This window comes from Schistocerca serialis, chromosome 3 (assembly GCF_023864345.2).
Source record: "Schistocerca serialis cubense isolate TAMUIC-IGC-003099 chromosome 3, iqSchSeri2.2, whole genome shotgun sequence".
Classification (NCBI taxonomy): domain Eukaryota; kingdom Metazoa; phylum Arthropoda; class Insecta; order Orthoptera; family Acrididae; genus Schistocerca; species Schistocerca serialis.
The window spans coordinates 144,577,811-144,592,309 of record NC_064640.1 but is presented as its reverse complement, the minus strand read 5'-3'; the positions used below and the strand labels follow the sequence as shown (position 1 = coordinate 144,592,309).

The window sequence follows — 14,499 nt, the reverse complement described above, 5'->3', positions numbered from 1 at the left end:
TGAAGGTATTCTTCCTAAATTGAGGTATTCATCATTTATTTATTATATTTAGTTTACTTTGTGCTAAGGACCAAAGCAATTATTTTGTTGTTGACAAATGTGAACACACTTACTGTAATGATTTCACTGATGACAGGAAATTTAATCTTAAAAACATCATATAGAATGAATATTCTTCATATCTACCTCTACATACACACCCTGCAAACCATCATATGATGCATGATGAAGGGTGCCTTGTACCACTGCAAGTCATACCCTTTCCTATTCCACTCACAAATCGAGTGAGGAAGAAACAACTGTTTATATGCTGCCCTAATTTGTCTTATCTTGTCTTTGCAGTCCTTCCGTGAGATGTGCATTAATGGCAGAAGAACCATTCTGGAGTCAGTCACAAGTGCTGGTTCTCTAAACTTTCTCCATAATGTTTCATGAAAGGAATGTTGTCTTGCCTCCAGAGGTTCCCATTTGAGTTCACATTTCTTTAAACCTCATGTGTTTAACAAAAATACTGATAACAAATCTGTCAACACACCTCTGACCACTTTGGAGTCTTATTTTAATCCAACATTGTGAAAATGTGAAACACTTGAGCAGCACTCATGAATGGGTTGCACAAGTGTTCTATACATGGTTTCCTTTATTGGAGCTTCACATTCCAAGAATACTCCCTGTAATCCAAAGTCAACTATTCAGTTTCCCTACAAATGAGCTGGTTTGCTTGTTCTATTTCATGTCCCTTTGCAGCAGATATTTAATGGACATGACTGTATCAAGCAGCATGCCACTAATACTATATCTGAACGTAATCAGATTGTTTTTCCTACTCATATGCATTAGCTTACAATTTCGTACATTTAGGGCAGACTGCCATTCATCACATTGAAGAGAAATTCTGTTAAAGTCATCCTGTATCCCCTACAGTCTCTCAACAATAACCCTTTCCCGTACACTAGAGCATCAACACTTCTACCAAACGGTGGTCCTATAAGCAATTTTATAAGTAAATAAAGTAAATTATTGAAATATGTCAACAGTCCTTGAATTATATAGTGAGACATGAAAGATGGAGGAGTCCATACAAAGATCAAGCCGTGATGTGTACTCAGTACATAGGTTCCTTCACTTGCATCCTTAGATGCCCATAACTAAGATCAGATAAACAATCTGAAGTATGTCTCATGAATAAAATCACACCACATGCCCTACTGTCCTGTGGCAGAAAACTAGATTCTCTCTTTCTTGCTCAATATCCTGAACTGTTCTTCCTTCTTCTCTGTCCCTCCTGCTGCCAAAAGCACCTCTTCCCCACCAGCATCCACCAATGTCATAACACTCCAGCCACTGAGAGCTCAAGCAGCTCCCCACCAAGTTACACACTTTGACATACAGTATATGCAAATACATCAGCGTTCCTACACTAATGATTCTACAACTACAATAGGTATTCTAATCAAGAGGTCATATCATGACGTTTCTGCTGACACCCAATTCATATTACACATCTCATAAATATCTGTGGCACTTCTAGGATACCATCATTTACACTGAAGTGCCAAAGAAACTGGTATACGCATGCATATTGAAATACAGGGATATGTAAATAGGCAGAATACGGTGCTGTGCTCGCCCATCCCTTTATAAGACAACAAGTGTTTGGCGCAATTGTTAGATTGGTTACTGATGCTACAAAGCCTGGTTATCAAGATTTTAGTGAGTTTGACGTGGTGTTACAGTCGGCACATGAGCAATGGGACACAGCATCTCCAAGGTGCCAATGAAGCGGGTATTTTCCAAAATTGCTGTGTCCGCAAAAAGATCCTGCAAAAATGGGACCAGCAACGACTGAAGAGAATTGTTCAATGTGACAGAAGTGCAACCCTTCTGCAAATTGCTGCAGATTTCAATGCTGGGCCATCGACAAGTGTCAGCATATAAACCATTCGATGAAACATCATCAATATGGGCTTTCGAAGCTGAAGGCCCACTCATGTACCCTTGATGACTGCATAACACAAAGCTTTGTGTCTCGCCTGGACCTGTCAGCACCGACATTGGACTGTTGATGACTGGAAACATGTTGCCTGTCAGATGAGTCATGTTTCAAATTGTATAGAGCAGATGGATGTGTATGGGTATGGAAACAACCTGATGAATCCATGGACCCTGCAAGTCTGCAGGAGACTCTTCAAACTGGTGGAGGCTCTGTAATGGTGTGGGGCGTGTGCAGTTGGAACGATACGGGATGCCTGATACGTCTAGATATGACTCTGACATGTGACACATACACAAGCATCCTGTCTGATCCCCCCCCCCCTCTGCAGGCCTGGAGGTTAGAATAGGCCCAAGGTATTCCTGCCCATCATAAGAGGCAACTAAAAAGAGTCTCACACCTTTTGGCCTTTATGTGATGGTCTCCTGTATTGTTTGACCTCCATTTTTCAAAATTTACCCAAAGAGTAAGCCAATTAGGGAAGGGCGCCTTACATGGTGCATCACGTCCATCATGCATTGAGATCTTTAGCCCACTTTCTCATCGTGACATTACAGTCCTGCTCATCCTCGATCTTTTGAGCGAGGACACCTTCCTGGGTGCGTTTTCCTCCACTCACTATGCAGTGTCATTTTCTGTGCGGACGAGGACCATGGAATTCTTTGCACCTCATATCCAGTGTGGTAGCCACTCCATTGTGGTGGGGCCACGCTCTGCTGATGCCTGCTCCGTTAACTACCCACGTGTTCCAAGGAGTGCATGCCCATCACCCTGGAGCATTGGGACACCTGGCAATGGCCATCCTGCCAGGTGGCCTTTGCTGTGGCTGGGTGGCGCCCATGGGGAGGGCCCCTGGTCGGAGTTGGTGGCATCGGGGCGGATGACACGCGATGAAGTGTACCACATCATCACTTGCTGGTGATCAAACACCAGCAGTCTCTAAGTATTCCAAGTCTCAGTACAATGCAAGGAAGTATGATCCTAAATCATTCCCCTCCCGGGCCACACCATGGGAGGAATGCCAGGCTAAGGATGGGAGCCAACCTCAGTACCTCATATGTACGAGAGCTGATGGGGACTCCTTTGTCTCGATGAAGCCTCAGTTTTTTTGTAGAGCATTTAAAGAACAATTTTGAGGAGGTGCAGGGCTTGTCCCAAATGCGGTCAGGGTCCATCTTGATAAAAACGGCTACCTCTGCACTGTCACAGGCATTACTCACTTGTGACAAGTTGGGGAATATTTCTGTTACCATCACGCCTCATCAGAGCTTAAATATGGTCCAGGGTATTGTATTCCACAGGGACCTTCTTTAGCATGTCTGATGATGAGCTGTGTTCCAATTTAGAGTGGTGAGGAGTTAATGTTGTCTGGCGTTTCCATCGGGGTCCAAGGGATAATCATCAAGTTGCCACCAGTGCCTTCATCTTGGCCTTCAAGAGTGACACATTACCCAAGAAGGTCAAAGTGATGGTCTACCACTGATGTCAGGCCATATATCCCTTCCTCAATGTGGTGCTGTAAGTGCTGAAAGTTCTGCCTTATGTCTTCCCACTGTACCTTCAGCATCAAATGTCGAGATTGTGGACATCCATCCCATCCCAATACTCCATGTGCCCCGCCTCCCAGCTTTGTCAACTGCAAAGAGCATCATTCCTCTTGCTCACCAGACTGCAGGATTTTACAGCAAGAAAGGAAAATTACGGAATAAAAGACCCTGGACTGCCTGACCTACACTGAGGCCAAGAGGAAATTTGAGTGCCTACATTCTGTGGCTATGACCTCTTCTTATACTGCTGCCCCATCAGTTGCACAAGTTCCAGTCAGCTCTCAGAGCCAGAGTACTACACCTGCCCCCTTGATGGTGGGGGGCACTTCCCTCCCTGTTGATCCCACACAACCTACCTCGGAAGCCCTGTCCCCCCAACCATTGGGGACGCCTGTCCCCACATCTCAGCCAGAGAAGCATAAGTCTTCTTCGGCTCCTCTTGCTAGGAAGGGGTCCCTTGGGTCACTCCCTTCTCACGTTTCTGCTAGTGGCTCAAGTGTCCAAAAGCAGCTGGTCGTAGGGCTTCACTCTCATCCTCAGTCCTGGAAACTGAATCAGTGAAGCTCTCCCAGCCAGAGAAACCCAAGGATCAGCGAGAGAAATACAGAAAGAAGACCCCCAAGACCAAGGGAATTGCTGTGGCACCCACACCACTGCTGCCTACAAGCTCTGCATCTGAGGATGAGGTGAAGATTCTGGCATCTGCAGAGGACCTAGATCTCGCCAGTCCCTCAGACACAATCGATATAGCCTGTTCAGGAAATAAGTCGGTGGCAGCAGGTGACCCTGAGGTGTAGACTACCTCATTGAGTGTTTCATGCCATCCCATTCTCACAATCACGTCATCCTCCAGTGGAATTGCGGCGGTTTTTTCTACCACCTGGCTGAGCTATGGCAACTGTTAAACTTTACACCTGCTTTCTACATTGCCCTCCAGAAAAACTGGTTCCTGGCCAAGCAGACCCCTGCCCTTCGTGGCTACAGGGGATATTACAAGAACTGTAGTGACTATTATAGTGTGTCAAGTGGAGTTTGTGTTTATGTCCTGAACTCGGTAAGTAGTGAACCTGTGCCCCTTCAAACTCCTTTTTAAGCTTTGGCTGTCAGGATACGGACAACACAGGAAATAACTGTCTCCATCGTATACCTCCCTCCAGATGGTGTGGTACCCCTGAACATATTGGCTGCACTGATTGATTAACTCTCTAAACCTTTCCTACTTTTGGGAGATTTTAATGCCCATAACCCCTTGTGGGGTAGCACCATGCTTACTGGCCACGGCAGAGATTTCAAAAATTAACTGTCCGAGCTCGAGCTCTGCCTCCTAAATACTGGGGCTGCCACACATTTCAGTGTGGCTCATGGTAGTTACTCAGCCATTGATTTATCAATTTCCAGCCCAGGACTCCTCCCATCTATCCACTGGAGAGCACATGATGACCTCTGTGGTAGTGACCACTTCCCCATCTTCCTGTCACTCCCCCCGCCGTCATGCCCATGTATGCCTACCCAGATGGGCTTTAAACAAGACAGACTGGGTAGCCTTCACCTCTGCTGTCATCGTTTAATCTCCCCCACATGGTGCCATCGATGTTGTGACTGAGCAGGTCATTACATCGATAATTTCTGCGGTGGTACACACAATCCCTCATTCTATAGGGTGCCCCCAGCGAAAGTCAGTACCTCGGTGGTCGCCAGAAGTTGCTGAGGCAATTAAAGAGTGTCGGCGAGCTCTAGAGTGACATAAGCGGCACCCTTCCCTTGAGCACCTAACAGCCTTTAAGCAGCTCCATGCCTGCAGTTGCCTACTTATAAAACGACAGAAACAGGAATGTTGGGAGAGGTACATGTTGACCATTGGTTGCCATATGTCACTTTCCCAATTCTGGACGAAGATCAGACGTGTTTTTGGGTACCAGACCCCAACAGGTGTTCCTGGCGTTAACATCAATGGTGTGCTCTCTACCAACACAAATGCGATTGCCGAGCACTTTGCTGAGCACTATGCTTGAGCCTCTGTGCCGGAGAACTACCCTCCAACCTTTTGCACCCTCAAACAGTGGATGGAAAGGAAAGCCCTCTCGTTCGCTACACACCACAGTGAGCCCTATAACGCCCCATTTACAGAGTGGGAGCTCCTCAGCGCCCTTGCACATTGCCCTGACACATTCCCAGGGCCAGATTAGATCTACAGTCAGATGATTAAACATCTCTCGTCTAACTACAAGCGACATCTCCTCATGATCTTCAACCAGATCTTGTGCGATGGCATCTTTCCATCGCACTGGCAGGAGAGCGCCATCATTCCGGTGCTAAAACCTGGTAAAAATCCTCTTAATGTGGATAGCTATCGTGTCATCGGCCTCACCAACATTCTCTGTAAGCTGCTGGAACGTATGGTGTGTCAGTGGTTGGGTAGGGTCCTGGAGTCACTTGGCCTACTGGCTCCATGTCAGGGTGGGTTCCACCAGGGTCACTCTACCACTGATAATCTTGTGTCCCTCGAGTCTGCCATCTGAACAGCCTTTTCCAGACGCCAACATCTGGTTGCCATCTTTTTTGACTTACGTGAAGCATACGACATGACATGGCGACATCATATCCTTGCCACATTGTATGAGTGGGGCCACATTGTATGAGTGGGGTCTCCAGGGCCTGCTCCCGATTTTTATCCAAAACTGCCTGTCACTCCATACTTTCCATGTCCAGGTTGGTGTCTCCCATAGTTCCCCAGATTCAGGAGAATGGCATTCCGCAGGGTTCTGTATTGAGTGTATCTCTAGTTTTTGTGGCCATCAATGGCCTAGCAGCAGCTGTAGGGCCATCGGTCTCCCTTTCTCTGTATGTGGATGACTTCTGCATTTCGTATTGCTCCTCCAGTACTAAAGTTGCTGAACAGCGCCTATAGGGAGCCATTCACAAGGCGCAGTCACGGACTCTAGCCCACGGCTTCCAGTTTTCAGCCGCGAAGTCGTGTGTTATGTATTTCTGTTGGTGTAGTACTGTTTCATCTGGAACCAGAACTTTACCTTAATGATGATTCACTCACTGTAGTGGAGATGTATCGATTCGTAGGACTGGTTTTCGACACCCAATTGACTTAGTTACCTCACCTTCGTCAGCTTAAGTGGGAGTGCTGGCAGCACCTCAGTGCTCTCCGCTGCCTTAGCAACACCAACTGGGGTGGAGATCGCTCCATGCTGCTGCAGCTCTACAGAGCCCTTGCTCAATTCTACCTTTACTGTGGGGGTCTGGTTTACGGTTCAGCAGCACCTTCAGCGGTGCGTTTCCTTGACCCAGTGCGCCACAGTGGCATTCGCCTAGTGACGGGAGCATTTAGAATGGGTCCAGTCACCAGTGTCCTGGTGGAAGTCGGAGTCCCTCCATTGCAGATCTGACATACACAACTGCTCGCCAGTTATGTTGCACCATGCATTCATAGTTCTTTTTAGCATCTGAATTACCGTTTTGTTTTCCCACCCACGGCAGTTCATCTCCCGCATCGACGGCCCAGGTCAGGGCTCATGATTGCACTTTGCATGTGATTCCTTCTCTCCAAACTGGAGTCCTTTCCGTTACCACCTCTACTTGAGGTCCATTCACGAACACCTCCATGGTGTACACCTCAGCCGAAGCTTTGTTGGACCTTTGGCATGGTCCTAAGGACTCCGTTAACCCCACCGCTCTCCACTGTCACTTCCTCTCAATTCTCGACGTGTTCTCAGGCTCTGTTGTTGTTTACACCGATGGCTCGATGGTTGATGGTAATATTGGCTTTGCCTATATCCACAGAGGCCATATTGAACAGCATTCCTTGCTCGCTGGCTGCAGTGTATTCACTGCAGAGCTTGTGACCATATCTCGTGTACTTCAGTACATCCGTTCCTGTTCTGGTGAGTTGTTTCTTCTCTGTTCTGACTCCCTGAGCAGCTTACAAGCTATCGACCAGTGCTACCCTCGCCATCCTGTGGTAGCGAACATCCAGGAGTCCATCTCTGCCTTGGACAGGTCCAGTCATTCAGTGGTGTTTGTGTGGTCTCCAGGACACGTCGGTATCCCAGGCAATGAACTTGTTGACAGACTGTCCAAACAGGCTCTGCAGAAACCGCTCCTGGAGATGGGCGTCTCTGAAACTGAGGTGCGTTCTGTCTTACGCCGCAAGGTTTTTTGGCTTTGGGAGACGGAGTGGCATAACAGTAAGCACAACAAACTGCATATCATTAAGGAGACTGCGAATGTGTGGAAGTGTTCCCTGTGGGCTTCTCGCAGGCAATAAGTTATCTTTCGTTGACTCTGCTTTGGCCATACATGGCTCACACATGGTTACCTCCTCCGTTGTGAGGACCCACCTCAGTGTTGCTGGCTCGCAAATGACAGTTGTCCACCTCTTGCTGGACTGTCCACTTTTAGCCGCTCTGCAACGGATGTTTAACTTTCCCAGCACCCTACCTTCAGTGTTGGGCAACAATGCCTCAATAATAGCTTTAATTTTACATTTTATTCATGAGGGTGGGTTTGATCATTTGATCTGAGTTTTAGCGCATGTCCTTTGTCCCTCTGTATCCTCGACCCTAGGGATTTTAGGGTGGGGGTTTTAGTGTTTGCAGAGTGGCTGGCTTCTCCGTTTTTATTCTCTTGCTCAGCCAGCCATGGTAATCTGCTTTCTTGTTTTTAATGTCCTTTCGCTGTTTCTTGGATCTTTCTGTGATTTTCTTGTCCTGCTTTGTCCATTTTAGTGTTGGTTGTCCTCCTGTCAATCTTCTGGTTCTTCCTTTCTCCTATTATTGTGCTGTACATCTTCTTTGTTTTCTTCTTTCCCTTGGGTAATTGTTCTACTGGGAACAAGGGACCGATGACCCAGCAGTTTGGTCCCTTTCCGCCCTTTTTAAACCAACCAACCAACCTACCTGTCTGATCACCTGCATCCAGTCTTGTCCATTGTGCATTCCAATGGACTTGGGCAATTCCAATAAGACAATGGGACACCCTACAAGTCCAGAATTGCTACAGAGTGGCTCCAGGAACACTCTTCTAAGCTTAAACACTTCCGCTGGCCACCAAACTCCCCAGACATGAACATTCTTGAGCATATCTGGGATGCCTTGCAACGTGCTATTCAGAAGAGGTCTGCAACCCCTCATACTCTTACAGATTTATGGACAGCCAGGCAGGATTCATGGTGTCAATTCCCTCCAGTACTACTTCAGATATTAATTGAGTCCATGCTGCATAATTTTGCAGCACATTTGCGTGCTCGCGGGGGCCCTACACGATATTAGGCAGGTGTACCAGTTTCTTTGGCTCTTCAGTGTATGTTATAATCAGCACTGATTGTAGATTAGTAAATTGATTCACTAGTAACAATTTTATCAGTTTAAGTTTGGAGAATGGTCTGGTTTGACACCCTCAGATATATAAACTCAATATTTTAGAATATTTAACAGCAATGGAATATTCATTGTATCACAATGACAGCTACTGTGTGATGCCATTATTGGACATGTGGTTTATTATGTATTATAAAGTTATTTATCACTCAGTAAGTGTAAACATTTGTGGCAGAATGAATGGTTTGATTGTAAACATTTATGATTGCAGCTGGTAATTTTTTATACGATGTATTGTCTTCTGTTCATTGAGTGAGTGCTCTTGCATTTACTATACTAGTCTTCCTGGCCTCATTTCAGGTTATTTAAGTATGTACTATGCCTGTTGTTATGCAGTGATATATGCTATTTAGGGTCCATCTGTCTGCGGTCCAGCACGGCTGACCTACAGCCACCTGTAAATGACATTCCGGCAAAGCCTGGTAGCTTGCTCAAGCTAATCCTCTCCTTGTCCCTAAGTACTCTGAGTATGTGCTCAGCAGACACTTTACTGAGACACAAAATCCACATAACTATTTGTTATATTCCACTGCAGTCTCAGGATTTTCCCAAGACTCGTTAAGTTACTGTCTTCTATTGTAAGTGCATCCTGATCGCACTTGCTGAACAGAAACAATTCCATGATTGCTGAACAAATATGAACTATACAACCTGTCAGTCACCTTACAATGAGAGTGGCTCCCCCACGTTGAGTATGCTTGAAGGTGCTTCAGCAGCAGAGCCTATGGGAAACAAACAACGCTTTGAGGCACCTCTTGTAACATGCTAGTCTCCCCTCTGCCACTCTACCCTGAGGCTGCAGCCTGCAGACAGCTTCCTGTGCCAACAATGTCTCAAGCTTTTTGTTAACTGTGGCCAGCACTTTCTGCATCATGCACACAGCAGGCACACCCCCTATCCATTCTACTACTACAATTTGAGTGAAAACAATTAGTAGAAAACAGTAAATAAAGAGGAGCCCTGTTGTCTTTTATAGAGAAGGATATGCACTACCAAACTCGTTAAAACAGAAAACAAACTACTACACTAAGACTGCCATTGACACCACTTTGCTGCAAACTGAGAGACAAGGAAATATTTAATTATTGTTTCACAAGTTTACATTTTCAATTTTGAAACTTACTGTTGGATTAAAACTGCATGCAATACCAGTGCTTGAACTCGATCTGTGCTGCAAATTGAAAAATTAATCTTGGATTTTTAATATTGTTAAATCTGTTTTATGGTATAAGAAATTTTTATGTTTGTAGGTGGTGGGAAGAGTGTGAGAAACATCCAAACTTAATACAAGAACTGAATAATCAGTCTTTGGAAATACAGAAAATAAAAGAAGCTGTGCATGTGGATAAAACATTATTGTCACAATATGACCATAAAGCAAAGACACTTTTAAGGGACTACATAGGACTGATGGTAAGAATTTTTAAAAAAATATTTTCCATAAATAATAAGGGTAATTAGACTTCTTCCTCAGTTAGTTCCTATTTACATAAATGCAGGTTGAAGATAACGATGATGTTTTCTGCATATGTCATTTGAGCCAGTAAAATCACGTTTAAGTGAATAAAATGAGAGAATTTCCACATTAGGGTATACAGGTAATGTGTACAATGGTGAAGAAGAGAATTTCTCAACAAAAAGGTAATAGATCATATAGCAGCTAAAAAGATGTGCTAACAGAAACTTCCATGAATGCAAAAACTGTCTGAAGAGACAATAAGAGCTATTCTGATAATAATCAGTCATAAAAATTATTCATCTGAATTTATACTGTCTGTTGTCTTCTTTAATGTTCTTATATTATGTCCCATTATTAATGTTCAATAGAGAGACACTTTGAAAGACAAAAGCAGGAAATTTTATTTACATTAAATGGAGTTATGATTAATATGAGGATAGGCTTACAAAGGGAGACAGTGATTATCAATAATCAAGCACACATGGAGATTGGCAGGCTCTGCACTCATTACCATCTAACAAAAATTCTGTCATTGGTCTTAGTAATGACTCTTCATGTCTGTTGCTTTCTTTCACCCACATATGACCCCTGTGTAATGCTATGTGTGGTATCTGTTGTGACAGTGCCACGACATTTAAGAGTGCCGCCACGTCAGTACGGCGATAGTGGCGCTCCGCAACTCGGCTGAGTGCGGGAGCGCCACCTAGCTACGATCGGTGCTGGCCGCATGTCACGGCACGGCAGTCGAATGACCGATACGGAATTGGTAGCATGTAACCAGCTATTGTTTCTACGTTTGTATATCCACGCAATTTATTAGTGATTAAAGGTTATAACACTTTTTGGCGACGAGGTCGGATATTTCTGTTCCTGCGTTGTGGATTTGTGTGTTCGTGTCAGGGCAGACATGGAACAGCTTATGCAAGCGCTCATTGAACAACAAACACAGCTGACAGCTGCTATTCAGGCGTTGTCGACGTCGCTTACTCATCGTCTGTCTTCCTCTTCTCCGCCTCCGTTCCCTCCTTACGACGAGGCCGCTGAAGACTGGGAGGATTATGAGAAGCGTTTGTGGCAACACTTCTTGGCTTTCGGCATTGTCGGCGCTCCTGTGTGTAAGTCGTTATTTCTATCTTGGATTTCCCCACGGATCTATCAACTGCTATCTCAGTTAGCCCCGCTGCGGGAACCTGTCTCTCTGTCCTTCCAAGAAATGTGTGACTTATTGTCTACCTATTACCAAAAAAACACCCACGTTGTTGCCGCCCGCGTGGCGTTCTACTGGTGTCGTAAACAGCCACATCAATCTTACCAGGCTTGGGCGGCGGAACTACACGGTCTGAGTAGGAAATGTCAGTTTGTCACGGACACTCATCATGAGTCTTACGTTGATTCAATGGTTAGGGATGCTATTCTACGGCTTGCTCCTGATAAAGAAGTTCGGCAACATGCCTTGCAACTGCCAAACCCGTCATTGTCGGAAGTTCTAAGCATCGCTCAATCTTTTGAAATGTCTCACGCTGCTGGTGTGCAAATAGACGCGTGGTGTGATGTAGGCGCTATACAGACCACTTTCGACACGGACAATTTGTCTGTTTCCCAGGGGACCGACGATGTGGCTGCGGTTCACTCGCGTCAACGACGTCGCGTTGGGCCGCCACGCTCGCAGCGAAAACAGCAACCACAGAAGCAGGTTCGTTCCACACTTCCTTCTTGTCCACGTTGTTTCGTACAGCATGACAGGGCTGCGTGTCCAAAACGTTGGGCCACGTGTAATTCATGTAGGAAAAAAGCCACATTGCTTCTGTGTGTCAGTCCCCTAAAGTTCCTGTCGATGAGGACGAGGCATCGGACATGGATGTTAACTGTGTGCTTTCTCAAACAAATAAGTTGTTTGTTACTGTTCGTGTTCTGGATAAAGACATTCGAATGCAAGTGGACACTGGCTCTGCAGTAACTCTCATTAATTCTCGCACGTATTTGGAGTTGGGCTCTCCTCCCTTGTCTCCAGTTACGCGAAATCTGAGAACTTATAATAAGCAGAAAATTCCTTTCATTGGCCAGTTTGATGCTTCCACTGCCTACAAGTCTGTTGTTAGGCCCCTCACATTTTATGTGGTGGATCATGCGGGCACTGAAAACCTGTTCGGTTATGATGCTTTCCAATTGTTCGGGTTCTTCATTGATGATGATATTCAGTATCAACAGCTGGATGGATTGTGTTCTGAATTCTCGTCCATATTCTCTGCTGGTCTGGGTCGTGCCAAGGATTTTGAAGCCCACATTACTCTTAAACCTACAGCTCGCCCTAAGTTTTTCCGGGCATGCCCTATTCCGGTGGCGTTGCGTGCACCTGTCAAGGCTGAGATAGACAGGTTAACAGCTTCAGGGATTCTCCCTCCTGTTACCTCCAGCGAATGGGCATCGCCAATCGTGGTGGTTTCTAAACCAAACGGGAGTCTGCGATTGTGTGGTGATTTTAAAGCCACTGTCAACGCTCAGAGCCTCATTGACACTTATCCTCTTCCCCGTCCTGAGGAGTTATTTACCAAGCTCGCTGGGGGCCAGTTCTTTTGCAAACTTGACTTATCGGAGGCGTACCATCAGTTGCTGTCGGATGCGTCTTCCAAGGAATTTCTCGTCATCAACACTCCTTGTGGGTTGTATCAGTACCAGCGGTTACCGTTTGGCGTCGCTAGCGCGCCGGCCATTTTTCAGCGGTTTTTGGAACAGCTCACGGCTTCTGTTCCCGGCTGAATAAACTATCTGGATGACATTATTGTCACGGGGGCCTCCACTGAGGAGCACCTTCGCAATTTGCGTTCACTGTTTCGGGTTCTGCATTCGGCTGGGTTGAAGTGCAATCTGGACCAGTCACAGTTCTTCCAACCCTCCATCGTGTATCTTGGTTTCCACTTGTCCCATGAGGGTATACGTCCTCTATGTCAGCATGGTGCGGCCATTACCGCTCTACCCAGGCCGTCTACGGTAAAAGAACTTCAGGCGTTTCTAGGCAAGATTGCTTATTATCACAAATTCATTCCATCCACGGCAGTGGTAGCTCATCCTGTGCATCAGCTGTTACGCAAAAACGTTCCTTTCTGTTGGTCCGACGAGTGTGAGCAGGCTTTTGTCCACCTGAAGGCTCATTTGCAGTCGGCGCCTTGTCTTGCCACATTCCGTCCGTGTCAGCACTTGGTTCTGGCGACTGATGCGTCCCAATATGGCCTAGGAGCTGTTCTCACCCATGGGTATGAGGATGGGTCAGAACAACCCATCGCCTATGCTTCCAAGACCCTCAACGATGCGCAACGGCGTTATTCTCAAATCGAAAAGGAGGCGCTTGCTATCATTTATGCTCTAAAAAAGTTCGGCGTTTTTTTGTATGGTTCTAAGTTTCACCTCATCACCGACCACAAGCCGCTGGTCTCTCTGTTCAGCCCATCGGCGTTGCTTCCGGATAAGGCAGCTCACCGCCTGCAACGTTGCGCCTTATACTTGTCTCGTTTTCACTATGAGATTCACTATCGCCCCACGGCCCAGCACGCCAACGCTGACGCATTGTCGCGTTTGCCGATGGGCCCCGACCCGGTTTTCGATCGAGATGAACTACTCTGTTTCCACATTGATGAGGCAGAATGTCGTGCGGTCGAGGGTTTTCCGCTTACAGGTTCGCAGGTCGCGTCGGCTACTGCGCGGGATCCGGTCCTGCGTCAGGTGATCGGTTTTATTCAACGGGGTTGGCCGGACAGGACCAAGGGCCGGGCATCGAATCCCCTTCGCGACTACCATGCCTTGCGCCTTCCTCTGTCTGTTAGTGATGGTGTTGTTCTTCTGGCCACGGATGGCGCATCTCCACGGGTCGTGGTGCCAGCCTCTCTTCGCAAAGATGTTCTCAAACTGTTGCATGAAGGCCATTGGGGGATTTCTCGGACTAAGTCCCTGGCCCGCAGGCACATTTATTGGCCCGATATTGATTCAGACATTACCCACATGGTTGCTGCGTGTGGTCAGTGTGCTCAACAACTGGCTGCACCCCGTACAATGCCCTCTCCGTGGCCTGACCCGGCGCAGGCATGGGAACAGGTGCACGCTGACTTTGCCGGCCCCTTC

General features: G+C 46.5%; 1 protein-coding gene across 2 annotated transcripts in view; it reads left to right on the top strand.

Annotated features, from left to right (window-relative positions):
- The window catches only part of LOC126469852 (uncharacterized), a 135,827-nt gene that overhangs the window by 48,682 nt on the left and 72,646 nt on the right, over nt 1-14,499 (top strand). For both annotated transcript variants that reach the window (XM_050097156.1, XM_050097155.1), the window contains exon 3: nt 10,178-10,340. In XM_050097156.1, coding sequence (XP_049953113.1) covers nt 10,178-10,340 — 163 coding nt within the window. The remainder of the gene's footprint in view (nt 1-10,177; nt 10,341-14,499) is intronic.